Genomic DNA, 14,437 nt, shown 5'->3' with positions numbered 1-14,437 from the left:
TCTTTGCACTGATTCAGCTTCTGGTTGGGAAGGAACAGAAAGCTGTTGCAGACGAAGTGTGAGTGTATATGGGCTTGTAGTTGTCTCTCTGTCATTATTTCTCCCAAACCTCATACTGCTAACCTCAAATGACAAGTTTCTTAGATTTTTGTCATTCCCCAAACGGTTTGCTTCCTGGGAGCAAGCACATCAGTGGCAGCCCAAAAGGCTGAGTTGGAAGATTTTGGTTTTTAAAAATGTACATATTCTCTCATCTATTGATCTGTTCTACCAAGTTGTGAAATCATAATGATTTGGTCTTCACCCTGCTTAAGAGCCATGCCTGGCAGAGATGATTCACAGGTGAGAGAATCCTAAAGGAATGCCCTGGCCGCAGAGGGCTGGGTGACTCTGTCTACTCCGATCACCTTTGTCCATTCTTTGAACAGCTGGCCCGGGAGCCTGCTGCTCCTGGCAGCCTCAGGAGAGAGGCACGTAGGGCAAGTCCGGTGACACGCCATCAGCAAGGACGAAGAAGATGACCTGTGGCATCACAGGGCATTCCGCAGGTTCCTCAGCGGGCAAGACAACGGTCATTTCTGGATTCAGGGAATCTTTATTGATTTTACTGTCTCTCACTGAAAGTCATAAGCTACAAAGGCATTTCTGTGCACACAGTATTAAAAAAAAAAAAAAAAGAAAAGAAAGAAAGAAAAAGAAAAAAGAATTTAAAAAAAGGAAAGGGAAAGGAAGGAAGGAAAATTAAGAAAAAAAATTAAGAAATTAAGAAAGAAAGATCACTGAAAATAAATAAATTGGGAAAAAAAATTAAAAAAATAAAAAAATAAAAGAAAGATCAGTAGATACATCAGGGAAACTACATCTGAAAGCCAGTCAGTCATTCCATGGGGCATTTCTTTTTTCCTTTTTGCTAGCCTGAATCCAGTGTAGCAATCCCACTGCATATCATATTGTTGTTCTTGGGTGAAGGGCACGTGGTTAGGAGGAAAATATTTCTTTAAAATTCTTTTTTTAAGATGCAAAATTCTTTTGATTATTTAATGATCCTCTAGTTATAGAAACATTGCTTACGGGCTTGTTATTTATGTTCTGTTCATCCTGAAGTTAATTCCATTATAACCTTATATATGAGTGAGCTCAAATATTTACTTGTACTTTATGGTTTTTTTTAAACTGAGCCCTTTTTAAAATATGAAATAGTTTAATGAGATTAGAATTATCCTCTACATTGCTGTGGATAAATTATTTACTCAAATTAGATGAACTAGCTATGACTATTTCAAAGACTGGTGTTTGGAAAAATTTCATGAGCAGCTTTCTGACAGATTTAATACTGTGATACGAGGTTTAGTGTATTTCTTTAAAAAATTTATCCTGTAATGAATTACCTATTAATGTGAAAAATAAAAACAAGGCTAAAAGTAAAACAAACCACAGTCTTCCCCTATGGCTGTAAATAAGTAAGCATTTAATACTTTATGCTAGTTTTTCCACCTATAAAGTAGGGGTTATATTTGCCATTTAATATGGTTGAAATGATGGTATAACATCACTGTGTTTTATCTCAAGAAGAAGTTACAAATATCGTTGCAATTAGGGCCATTGCTCATGATGTCAGGTTGTGCTCTGCTCACCTCAGTGTGGAATCATTGACTATTTCACTGTTCGTGTTTTATTAAGTATTTATTGTCCTTCCTATCATCATAATCTTGGACACATAGCCTGTGCCCTCCAGAAGTTCATGGTTAGCAGTTGTGGGGTTGAGGGATAAAGAGACGGTCACTGTAATAGGCGAGGGGTGTTATCATAGAAGCATCTTCGAGAACCATCCCCATTTATATACTGAGCAGTGTCTTATTATTCTTACCACCATGGGAAACATTTCCACTCCTTTTTTTTTTTTTTTTCTCTCCCTAAAGTTCCATTAGCTCACCAGATCCAGTCTTGCGCATCCAGAATGAAACACATTAAGGAGATTTATAGGCAGTTAATTGACTGTCTCCTTCTCAGTTACCCTTTTATGTTTAAACGTATATTTTGTTGTTTCTAAATGTTACATTATTATAAAGTACAACATTCACAAAAGGTAATTTGGAGTTTTCTTTGGTAAATTACCTGTAAGATGAAAAGATAATTCCCAAACTTAATGAAAAAGCAGTTAATTTCCTGACTCTTATATTCAGGAAATCTTACCAAGTAAGAGTAATTAACATAGGTTTTTTAAAAAAGGGGGCTGAAGTCATTATTTATTCTTTTAGATTGTTGTTTACAGTTTGTGCAATTATTTAAATTGATATGCCCTCAAAATGCCCCCAAAAGATTTGTTCCTGTATAATTACATTTCATATTTTATTGTTGTCTGTTTTATAATACATATTTATAGATTAAAGCTTCCTTGAAAATTCTAAGCTTTTAGTATTTTTATGGACACTCAATAAATAGTAGCTGTTATGATGATGATGAAAAAGCATGAAGAGAAGGGCAAGTTCAAATGAAGTATGATTTTTGATTTGCGAAGTTTAGTCAGGTGATAAAGGTTGTTGATAATGTTTGTTGAGTCGGTAACTTTATGGTGAAAGAGAAATGTTAGTCTTTATTAGAAAGGTCATATTTGCTGTTAGTAAATGGTAACATTGCTCTGGCTTGCATTTTTCCTCCTGAGGCATGACAAAATGTTATTTCTTGTATATCCCTCAAGAAATGTACCTTTGTAAATTTACTGGTGAACATCCTGACTTTAAATGAATACCAAGAGTGGTTTCAAATTGGTAAACTATAGCATGGGCTCTGAAGCATGTTAGACAACACAGTTGAATACCTTAGACACCACAGTGCCATGTGCTGTGCAGATAAATCACTTTGCATCGGTGGAAACCTTATTGTAAACTTCTCATTATAAAGCTTTTTTTAAAAAAAAATCTAATGTAAGGGTGTTGTCTTCAGATTGCAAAGTGAGCTATTAAACAAACAAACAAACAACATATGAATCTAAGATACCTTCTGCCCTAATTAACTTATAGACAGAGATTGAATGCCAAAGCTAGAAGTATCATTTAGAAACTCTGATTTTAGATTCTTTTTTTTTAAAGGAATTTATTCATTTATATGATAGACAGAGATCACAAATAGGCAGAAAGGCAGGCAGAGAGAGAGAAGGAAGCAGGCTCGCTGCCGAGCAGAGAGCTCGATGTGGGGTTTGATCCCAGGATTCTGGGATCATGACCTTGAGCTGAAGGAAGAGGCTTTAACCCACTGAGCCACCGAGGCACCCCTGATTTTAGATTCTTAAGTTCATTCAGGTAGCCTCACTATTCTCATACTTTGATTATTTTATGAAAAATGAGTAAGTTTGAATGTTTAATATCATTTTATATGTCACAAAGATGATAGTTGATAGAATTGCCTTTTTCAAAGTTCAAAAATCACTTTCCTAACCACACTGGATCCAGGTAGGGTGTGTCCAAAGTGGCTGGTGGTCAGGCTGGACCACAGGCCTGGGACCATAGTCACTGACAGTCCATCTATCCCATATTCATTTAGAAGGGATTTCCTGAGCCAAAATCTGGGATAGATGGTAGAGGGAAGACTTAACTAGTGAGCAAATACCCTTGTCCTCGTAGCGCTAATATCTAACTGGAGAGCCAACCAACTGATGAGCAGGTAACTGAAAAATAGGAAATGCTAAAGATGCAGAGAATAAAATGGAGAGGCCAATGAGGGTGGCACTGGATTGGCGATCCTACCTCATGGAGTCGGGGGAGAAGCCAGGGATCAGGGAAATCCGCTAAGCAGGTGGCAATAGAGAGGAGATCTAAGTCAAGTGGAAATCTAGAGAAGGAGCAGTCCAGAGGGAAAGCCAAGCCAAGGAAGCGCTCCCAGGGCTGGCTGGCAAGTAGTGAATGTGGGGTACAGGTGAATCCAAGACCACACCTTGGAAGGTTGAGAGGGAGCTTGAGGTTTACTTTACCTGCAGTGGGAAGGACAGGAAAGGTTTTAAAATGTGGGGCAGTGCCATGGTCTGATGTCTGTTCCATTGTCACGTGGGTTGTCCTGTGGAGAGAAGCCTAGGGGAGGGGAAGAGGAAACTAGAGAGCAATTTAGGAGCCAAAAGCAATAGTCCTGATGCTGGCCTGCACCAGGGTGGCAGTAAGGGGGACTGTGAAGAGATGAGTTCCAGATCTGTTTTGGAAATGAAATGGTAGTAATTGATCATAGATTCAATGTAGGTGTAGCAGAAAGAAGAATAACAAGATGACTCCAGGACTCTGGCTGGATGAAAAGAGTAGTTCAGGAAGATTGACAGATTAAATTTCAGAAGAAAATCAAGAATTCCATTTTGGATCTTTTTTTTTTTTAAGTTAGAGGTACCATTATATCCAAGAAGATGTCAAGGAGGCAGGTGGATATGGTCAGCCATCTGGAAGTTAGAGAGGTCTGTGCTGAGACATAGAAGTGGTGCTGTTCAGACCCATGATACTTAAAATTTCAGTCCTAGCGGGAATCATGAATGTACAGACTGTAGAGAGAAAGAAGGGAGTCTGGGACAGAGAAGGGAGCAAATCATGGGGGGCCCAGAGAGTATGCTCCTCTGAGACCAGTCTTCCCTACTGCAGAATAGAGAGAGCTATGAGACTCAGTGCTGCTTCTTGTGGGCAATGACTCAATGTCCATTTGGTGCATTAGCCCGTCTAAATGCAATGGAGGACAGATGACAAGGGAGCAGAGAGTTTCTCATGTTTGTACTGGAAATGTACCCACTGTGGGTTCAGGGGGAGAGCTGAGTTCATGAAACTTCTTTACCTAAAATAAGAGGTGACCCTTTCATTCATGGAAAGTCAGATTGCACCAGTACAAATTGACATGTGGAGTCTACTTCCCAATTAAGAAATAAATACAAGATAAAAGTAATTAAAAAAAGGAAACATTTTCCACTAAAAGAGCAGAAAAATCATTCGCCATATGAACTTTTCAAAAAGATCTGGCAGATTTCTCCACTCTTGATTTGTGTCACTAACATAATGGTAGTGATGCTTTGATTTTTTTTCCCTTGCCTTTGCAAGTTCCTTGTTTTGCTAAACAGCTCAAGATTTATAAATGTCATTGACAGAATGAAAATATTAGGAGAACTACAACCAGTTCGTGTGTGTGTGTGTGTGTGTGTGTGTGTACACATGGACTAATTCCACTTATTGTGTGCCTTAAATTCAGATTGAAAAGGACAATGTTGATGTTCCTTATTTTTGTAATTAATAGATTATTTATGTTTTTATGACTAGAATTCTACTCAAACTCTAATTTTCTTGTCTTCTGTCAGCCAAGTGAGCATGTTTGTGTTAGAAGACATAAGAAACAGCCAACCCTCTGCCTTTTTAATCTTTCTTCTTAGGGTCAGCCAGGACCTCCGGGGCCACAAGGTCCTATTGGACACCTGGGAATGCCAGGACCCATTGGAATTCCAGGAGAGAAAGGGATGAGAGGTGACAGTGGTCTTCCTGGAGCGCCAGGTGACAAAGGTGATAAGGTAAGATTCTTCTTAAGTGAGAGATTCTTCCCAACCAGGGTTACTATGCCAGATTTTTTTTATAATCACAAATACTAGCACCTTATAATAAATAAAGTCTAAACTCCTTTTCCGTAGTCAGCCCTAATTCCCTAACTCTGTCCCAGAGGAGCATGCCTTTCTAGACTTTTCTATGCATTTAAATACATGAGTGTCCCCAGTGAAGGGTTATATTCTTTCATGGCTTTCCTAAAAACCTAAATGATGTATTTATCATGCTGAGCCTTTCTTTTTTTACTCAACCATATGGCTTAGAGATCATTCCATATCAATTTATGTAGATTAAAGTTATTCTTTCAAAAATACTGCACAATATGCCATAATATAGATAAAAACCATAACTTATTCCCTGTTGATGTAAATTTGAGATCCTGTCCCAACTTTGTGTCATGCCAGGTGCAAAAGCAATCCTGTAAATGACCTGTGTTTACAGTAAAGAGTTTATTTCCCTTGAAGAGACAGATTCTGAGAAGTTAAAATTCTGGCATATAGGGTATTGAATGTTTTCTTTCAACTGATGCTGCCAAGTTGGCTTCCTAAGTATTAAAAAAAATGTACAAAAGGTTTTTTTTAAATGTTGGCTTTTAATTTTATTCATGTAAAAAGGGACTCCTGGATAGCTCAGTTGGTTAAGCGACCAACTCTTGGTTTCAGCTCAAGTCATGGTCCTGGGGTTGTGCAGTCAAGCCCCATGCTGGGCTTTGCACTTAGTGGGGAATCAACTTGGGATTCTCTCTCTCTGCCTGCCTCAACTCTCTCAAATAAATAAATAAGTCTTTTTAAAAAATCAAGTGACAATGACTGCTAAGAGTTTTTTTTTAAGTAAGTCATTAATTATGTTTTCAAGTAATCAATCTGTTAATCTAATACTTTAATAACTTTTATATTTTTGTTTTGTTTTTGGTGATGTTAGGGTCCAACTGGTGTTCCTGGATTTCCAGGTTTGGATGGTATACCTGTAAGTATCCCTAAATTTTCTCCATTTTTTTTTTAAAGGGAAAAGCATCATCAAAGCCCTTAAAATCACATTTTATCTCTCTACATATACATTTATTTGGCAAACTCTTCTTTATTTTCTTTTGGTAGTACATGGAAGGTTGCTTGCATTTCAATTTTGTATAATGACTTTGAGACCAAAACACTACTTGAAAAGCAAGGTTTTCAAACAGATTAGAGAAAAACATTCTAAAACATAAACTACATGTACTTGCCATGTTCTAGAAACAAATGTATACTCATAGGGAAAGTTTTTCCTTGTTGGTTAGTTTTAACAGAGGAAGAAGTTTTAAATCTCTCATTTCTACTATGAAAACCAAATAAAAGAAGGAATATGTGTTTCAAGGGCTTTATAATCCATTAGAGTCTTTCTAAGGATTTTTAAAAAGGTGCTCTCCCAAATCTCTTGGACTATCAAAACTAAATTAATTTCAGCTGGGGTATATTAAAATTTATCTCTATATTCTTACTGTGTCACATAGTACTTGTGGGTGGGAAAGAAGTTTCACAAATTCAATAACATGTGAGTCACAGCTGTCATAATTTGGGGACCCATATTGCAGAAACTTTGTGTTATATTATTCTTGCAAAAACACCTCACTTATCGGCTTATTTTTTATAGGGGCACCCAGGACCTCCTGGATCCAGAGGCAAGCCTGGCATACATGGCTATAATGGTTCACGAGGTGATCCAGGGTTTCCAGGAGAAAGAGGAGTTCCTGGCCCAAGGGGCCCCCCAGTAAGACCCCCACAACTTACCCTAAACAGGAACTTAAGTGAAGGGCTCTACAGTGGCCATGATCTTGATGTGTTCAAGAAACAAAGTTTGTACAAGTGTGCCAGGAGTGGGGTGAATGAATCAGGGTGGCTGGAGGGTGAGGACAGAGAAGTGTGTAGGACCCAGAGCTCTTAGGCCTTGCAGACTGTGGGAGGAGGCTGCAGTTTCTCTACGTGCCATGGGAAGGCACTGGGGGGTACCAAGGAAGGAAGCAGTATGACCTGGTGGATGTTCCATTAAGATGTTCTAGGCTGCTGTATGGAGAACTGGATAGTAAGGGAAGGAGCAGGGAGTTCAGGAAGCAAAATTTAGATTGTTTATCATTCAGGGTTCATTGCAGACTTGTTAACCCTCTAGGTATTCCAAACAGGAAGGTATTTCATATAGGGAATTTGACACATATTGGAAAGGTTGAAGGAGGGGAACTCAGGGGCCACTGCGGGACTATGATTTCAAGGTTTCACACTTAGTTGAGAGCCACCAGCCAGAAGGCTGCTCCTGCACATGAGAACTGCCTCCCACCCCCACATCCAGACACCAGCAAACAAACACTCAAGTTTCTAACCTTCCCTGCTTGGCAGTAATGACAATACTGGGAAGAGGATGTCTTCCTCACTTCTGCCTTCCAGATTTCATAAGCCCATCTCCCAGGTGGACCCTAAGTCCCATTCCAGCTGCAAAGGGGTCTGGGAAATGTAGTTTTGGCTTTCTCATCCCCATCATGCAATAAGAAAAATAGAAGGCATTTTGAATGGATGTTCAGAAGCAGTTGCCAATATCCAGCACTTTAGAAAACATTATGGCTTTTAGGTATTTTTTTATTCAAAAATATGGCCTTTTATTTAAATATGACTTTAGTAAGAACTATTCTTTCCTGTACCTCTAGTATTTCCTTTCACTCTCTCCTCCTTTTTCTCCCATAAAGTTTGGAGATGATTTGGCCTTTTAAAACTGGTTTTCTGGAACTCGGGCAGCCTTTCCACCTCCCTGTAAATACCATTTCCCAAGATTCCTTCTAAAGGATTTCTTATCCTCACCACTGTAATCATCCTGCTTTCTCCTCATTTTCCATTTGCTCCCGATTCTAGTGGGACTGATCTGAATGCAGAACTCAAAAATGATTTCCAAATTTATATCTTTCTTTAGTACCAAGGAAGAACAACAACCATCTTCCGTAGTTAAGCTTCTCAACCACCCTTTGTTTTCAGACTCAGCCATTTGGAGGCTCAACTGCAGTCTGATGAATGCACGTTTCTTAAGATCTTCAGATTGGTTCAAACCGCATTCTGCTGCGTGTTCATGAACATTCAGAAGAGGGGGAGTTTTCTATTCTAGCTTTCCCATGGCGTTCTGTGGTGACCACTGTACTGAAGTTTGTTGTAATGGCATCTTTGCAAAGCAGCTTTCTTTCCCTTGACCCACCTCATTTATAGTAAGTCCTCACTTTGCCCAGTAGTGTGAGGCATTAACAATGACCATGCAAGCTGGCACCACACAAAGCAACCTTAACATCCAATGGGAAAAATTACTATTGTTCCATGACCTTTAATATGTTATATTAAAATAATAAAAACACTCTTCATGTTATAAATACATAGGGAAAGTTTTTTTTAAATTAATATCGATTTGGGGCACCTGGGTGGCTCAGTGGGTTAAAGCCTCTGCCTTTGGCTCAGGTCATGGTCCCGGGGTCCTCGGATCAAGCCCGGCATCGGGCTCTCTGCTCAGCCAGGGAGCCTGCTTCCTCCTCTCTCTCTGCCTGCCTCTCTGCCTACTTGTGATCTTTGTCTGCCAAATAAATAAAAATAAAATCTTTAAAAAAAATTAATATCGATTTAGTACATTGTCATTTAAGACATATACAGTGAGAATCGAAGTATTTCAAGTCTTATAAACACTTACCAAGAGTGTTTTGAACAGTGCCTTCTTCGGGCCAAGTAACTTACAGTAATGAAATGAAGGCGTCTTTCTGTGCTCTGGTGAATTGTCCTACTCTTTTCTGAGTTTGGATCAGCTTCTGTGCCATGAACTATAATCTAAGAGTCCTGTTGCGATGAGGGCCTTGTGCCTGTGCCATGTCCTCTGGCAATTCAACCTTTATGTCCCAGCCACTTCCCTTTTTTTGTGTTGAGAACTTTGTCTTCATGGAGTCCCTCTGGCTATTTCTTCTATAACTTCCCTGACATTCTGTCCGAATTTCACTACCAGCTTTATCATTTTTTCATTCCCTCACTTACTTTCATCTTTGATGGCCAATTGTCTTTTGCAGTGGGGTCTATTTTCATGAAATGTCATTTAGGCTTATTACTGAGAGACAAGGAAGGAGCACCACTACACACTTTCCTTGTGTGCGCATGCGCACCCGCTGACTCAACAGATGGGCAGTGACCAATCGCTGACAGACTGAAAGGAGTGATGGGACCCTTGAACATGATTCCCTGTTATCTGTTACTTATATATACCTACGAGCTAGCGGTGCAGTTACTCTGTTAATATAAGGTGGTAACTGAAACCTGAACCATTTTTTGGAGGACTGGTGCTATTTAACTTAATTATGGAACTAAAATTCATGCATATTGGAACTGTGTGAAGCAAGGTAGGCACTTCTGATTTCTCAAGGAAAACAGTTGCTGTAACTTACCATTTTTTGGAGGACTGGTGCTATTTAACTTAATTATGGAACTAAAATTCATGCATATTGGAACTGTGTGAAGCAAGGTAGGCACTTCTGATTTCTCAAGGAAAACAGTTGCTGTAACTTACCATTAAAGCTCTAGGTATCTCCCATTGGAAGCACAGTCAGGACTTTTTCAGGAGGGACTTACTTTGAAATGTGCATGTCCTTCACGGGAGCTTGATACACAAAGATGGCAGAATTCTTATGTGGTAACCAAGTTAAGACATGTTAAGATATCTAGTAGGAAAACTTCAGGGAAAAAGAAAACATTGAGTTATTTCAATCACTTTAAAAAAATACTCTAAGGAAGGTTGCAGCTACTTAGAAAAACCTTCCAAAAAGGAGATATGCTTTTAAAAGTTAATCTTACGAGGATACCGAGGCTCTATTTTGAACACAACTACTGAAATGATAAAATCAATCTTTAAAATATGATTTCTAGGGCATAAATTATTAACTGAGAATTGCAAAATTGTTTACTTATAAGAATAATACATGTGAATTATTTTGTTTGAGGGAAAATGCAATTTTCTTGCTGAATAATTAGTAAATGGCTATGTATATTATTATATAAAGTATTACCTATATACATTTATAACATATATGTATAAGTATATTAATAGATTTTTTTGGAGATTCATTAATACATCTTAACAATATTGAATAAATATGTATGAGAACCTTAGGATGATAGCAATAACGAAGAAAATAAAGAAATCTCTAGTGAAACTAGAGTGAAACATGACTATAATGGTATTTTACTGATGAGTAGTATTTCACACAAAAAAGAAAATCCTGAAATAGTAATATGCTTTTTTTCCCTCTCTTAAGTGAATATTTTATTTTCAGGGTCTTCCTGGGGAAAGTGGAGAAAAAGGAAACTCAGTGTTCATTTTAGGTGCCATTAAAGGTATTCAGGTAAGGTTTATGATCATGGTGAGTTGAAAAAATATTATTTTTTTCCTCTAGGTAAACCCATCCAGGAAACACTTGGACACACCTCTTTGAAATATCCTAGAGCACCCTGTTTTTTATCATTACACTGACTCTCTGGATGGCACCATACTTCTTGTGAGAAGGCCACTTGACTTTAATTGTGCTGGCTGTAAATTCCAGTGTCTCCTAACTATTCTTGCAAAATGTGACAGATATATTTATTTCAGAGTTTCTCATTCTTAGTACTATTGGCATCTGGGACCAGATAATCATGTGTTCTGGGTGCTGACCTTGTGCATTGTAGGATGTTGAACACTATCCCTGCCTTTACCCACTAGATGCCAGTAGCATCCCCACACCTAAATAATATCTCTAGATTTTATAACGTGCCCTGGGAAGAAAAATCACCCTAGTTAAGAAGCACTGATTTATTTGTAGATAGAATGTTGTCATAATAATACTTGCCATCCAGAATGAGAGGAGCCACTACTCCTTGAACTCACTGAACTTGAAAATTATGGAAATCGTATAGCACTATCCTGGGTAAATTAAATGTTTTTGTGATTTTATATACAATGATATACAAACACTCAGAAATAAACTCTTGAATGCCCACCTAATCTCTAATATGAGTACCATGAATAAGCAGAAGATCAGTAGCTGTAAATCAAGAGGAAAAATGCGGTACATATGCAAAACATGGTCATTTTTTTAAGGAAGAATATTCTACAACAGATAAAACTTAAATTTCTTCTATTAGACCTTAAGATTCACCTGAGTGGTGATTCCTTTAGTGAGCTCACAGTATTAGTTCCTAAGCTCTGAGACTTTACAGGCTTGTGATATAGCAGGAAGCTTGTTATATAGCTTGTTATATAGCAGGAGCTATGCTGTGTTTGTGGCTTAAAGGATATGTTCACGAACTTAGCATCAAAAGCTGGGTCATTCTAGGAACCAGTATGGTGTATTGGAAAAAGTAAACTGACCCTTACCAACGACTTTGACTTTGAGCAACCCCCTCAACCTCTCTGAGCCTCATTTTCCTTATTTGTGAAGGAAAATGAAAATACTATCTACCCAGCCTTCCTCTCAGTGCTGATGATCCCTTGTAATAGTTTATATGGAAACATATTGTCAACTACAACTCACTGTATGATAAGAGTCATGATGAGTTTTTTAAATTTAAATTCAGTATAGTTAACATAAAGTATTTTATTAGTTTCAGGGGTAGAATTTCGTGATTCATCATTTTCATATAACATCAGTGCTCATTATATCAAGTGCCCTCCTACTAAATGCCCATCCCCCAATTATCCCTTCCCCCAACCCACCTCCCCGCCAGCAACCCTCAGTTTGTTCCCATAGTGTCTCTTATGCTTTGCCTCCCTCTTTGTTTTTATCTTGCTTTAGCTTTCTTCCCTTCCCCTATGTTCATCTGTTTTGTCTCTTAAATTCCGCATATGATGAAATCATACGGTATTTGTCTTTCTCTGATTGACTTATTTCACTTAGTATAATACCCTCTAGTTCCAAACACGTTGTTGCAAATGGCAAGATTTCATTCTTTTTGATGGCTGAGTAATAAATAAAGGTTGATATGATATCTATACATATATACATACATATACATAAACATATATACATATTTATATCTCCTCTAGGGAGATAAAAAGCAGCAAAGTGTCTACTAGGGGAGACAAGTTTTGACAATTAGACCAGAGACAGTTAAACTGTAATGGAATTGGACCACTGGATTGGGAATTTAGATTGTAAATGAAAAGATGAAAAATCTCACCTTGACTCCATGGCATCATGACCTGAGCAGCCTTTGGTTTCAGCTGGATTCTGGGGTGAAGGATGGACCCAGAAAGTCTTCTCCACAGAACCTTCCACAGTGTCAACACCAAACACTCAAACAGCCTGTATGGATGGTCCTAATAATTCCTGTGTAAAGTCCTCCTTTTACAACATGTGTGTTTTAGGGAAGTGGTGTTGCTCGTCTAAAGCAATGCATCATTCCTGTTGCAGGGTGACAGAGGGGACCCAGGACCTCCTGGCTTGCCGGTAAGTCTCCCGAGCAGGCCCTGGGCTTCTCTTTGCTCGCCGACCAGCCTGTGGTCCATACCATTTGCATCCTGGCAGGGCCGGCTGCATCATTTGCAGAGCGCTCCCAGTGCAAAATCAAAGTATAAATCTCGAACTCAAAAATTATGAAGAATTTCAGGGCGGTGCCAATAGAGACTTAAATCACCAGGATGACCACACAGGCCCCAGGCCCATGGAACTAACTGTCCTGGAGTCCCAGCGGGCTTCTGCTGACCTTCCTTTTCTGTCTTTTAATGATCATTTGGCATTACTCGGGGACATACGGGTCCCTTAATATTTGGGAAAATAAGTCTCCCTCGAGTCTACCTAAATAATACATGTCAAGTGGAAATGATTTTGCTCTATACCATTCTGCCTGCTGGATCAGTAATGGTGTATTACATTTAATTTTTCTACCTCATCTTTATCTTCCTGAAATTTGTAATTCCATGATTATATTAGTGTTTGCAATTAATCAGTCAGTGTTCACAAGATTAAAATTGAAAGCAGTTCTGCCTCCAGATTGATTAACCTGTAATTTTGCTTGGTAACTTCTGGCTGTAGAAAGGATTACTCTCCCACATTACTTTCCTCACTTCCCCCAAAGCTCAGTTCAGTGTCATCAATGAGATGACTTTCATGTCGCTATTAAAATAAAGACCAATTCATCCTCCTAGAGAGAGTAATATCTGCACACGTGCAAGTCATTTGATGTGGGCAAGGTTGTTGAGAGAACAGAGAGGCTCTTCCCACACTTCTAGGAACGCACACCTGTAACCCCTCCTTGTGAATTTGTGTGGAATTATGCTATAGCCTACGTGTTACAGGAAGTTGTGGCTGCGTCTCCTTCATCTTGAATGGGTGCCATTTCTATTCATATTAATCTGAGAGGGCGTGTTTTAAAAATATAATGAATAGTATAAATACATTCCTATTTTAATATAAATTATTATTAAGTAATATCAATATTTTTAAAAGCATCCCAATATATGGCAAAGTTATAACATTTATGCAATTTAGGAATAGTTGGTAACAAGTTTTCTTTGTGCTCTATTTTTGCTATTACAAGATTCATGTGCAAACAAGTAGATTGATTTTTCAGTTTTAATTCAATCCTGAACATAGGAGTTGGTCACACCTGCCAGAGTGCAGCTGTCATGGACCTTTTAGTGGTTGTGTCGTCCGTGGTGAAGGTCCTACTGCTACAGGGCAGGTGTGTCTGTCACTGTGATTTCTTTGGCGGTTTTTATCCACTTAGAATTACACGGAGGTTTTGCTGTGAATGATGATTTTGAATTTTGGTAACCAATGCACCGATTGTTCTCATGTTTAGGGATTGAGGGGGGCAAGAGGACCAGCGGGCCCAATGGGACATCCAGGAGAGCCCGGGTTAGCTGTAAGTAGA

At 38.6% G+C, this 14,437-nt stretch overlaps 1 protein-coding gene across 5 annotated transcripts in view; it reads left to right on the top strand.

Moving 5' to 3' along the window:
- The window catches only part of COL4A4 (collagen type IV alpha 4 chain), a 111,248-nt gene that overhangs the window by 16,424 nt on the left and 80,387 nt on the right, over window positions 1-14,437 (top strand). For all 5 annotated transcript variants that reach the window (XM_044241727.1, XM_044241726.1, XM_044241728.1 and 2 more), the window contains exons 4-9: window positions 5,387-5,521; window positions 6,474-6,518; window positions 7,179-7,295; window positions 10,861-10,929; window positions 12,976-13,011; window positions 14,366-14,428. In XM_044241727.1, coding sequence (XP_044097662.1) covers window positions 5,387-5,521; window positions 6,474-6,518; window positions 7,179-7,295; window positions 10,861-10,929; window positions 12,976-13,011; window positions 14,366-14,428 — 465 coding nt within the window. The remainder of the gene's footprint in view (window positions 1-5,386; window positions 5,522-6,473; window positions 6,519-7,178; window positions 7,296-10,860; window positions 10,930-12,975; window positions 13,012-14,365; window positions 14,429-14,437) is intronic.

Source organism: Neovison vison, chromosome 3 (assembly GCF_020171115.1).
Source record: "Neovison vison isolate M4711 chromosome 3, ASM_NN_V1, whole genome shotgun sequence".
Taxonomy (NCBI): Eukaryota; Metazoa; Chordata; class Mammalia; order Carnivora; family Mustelidae; genus Neogale; species Neogale vison.
This window is presented reverse-complemented; position numbering and strand designations above follow the sequence as displayed.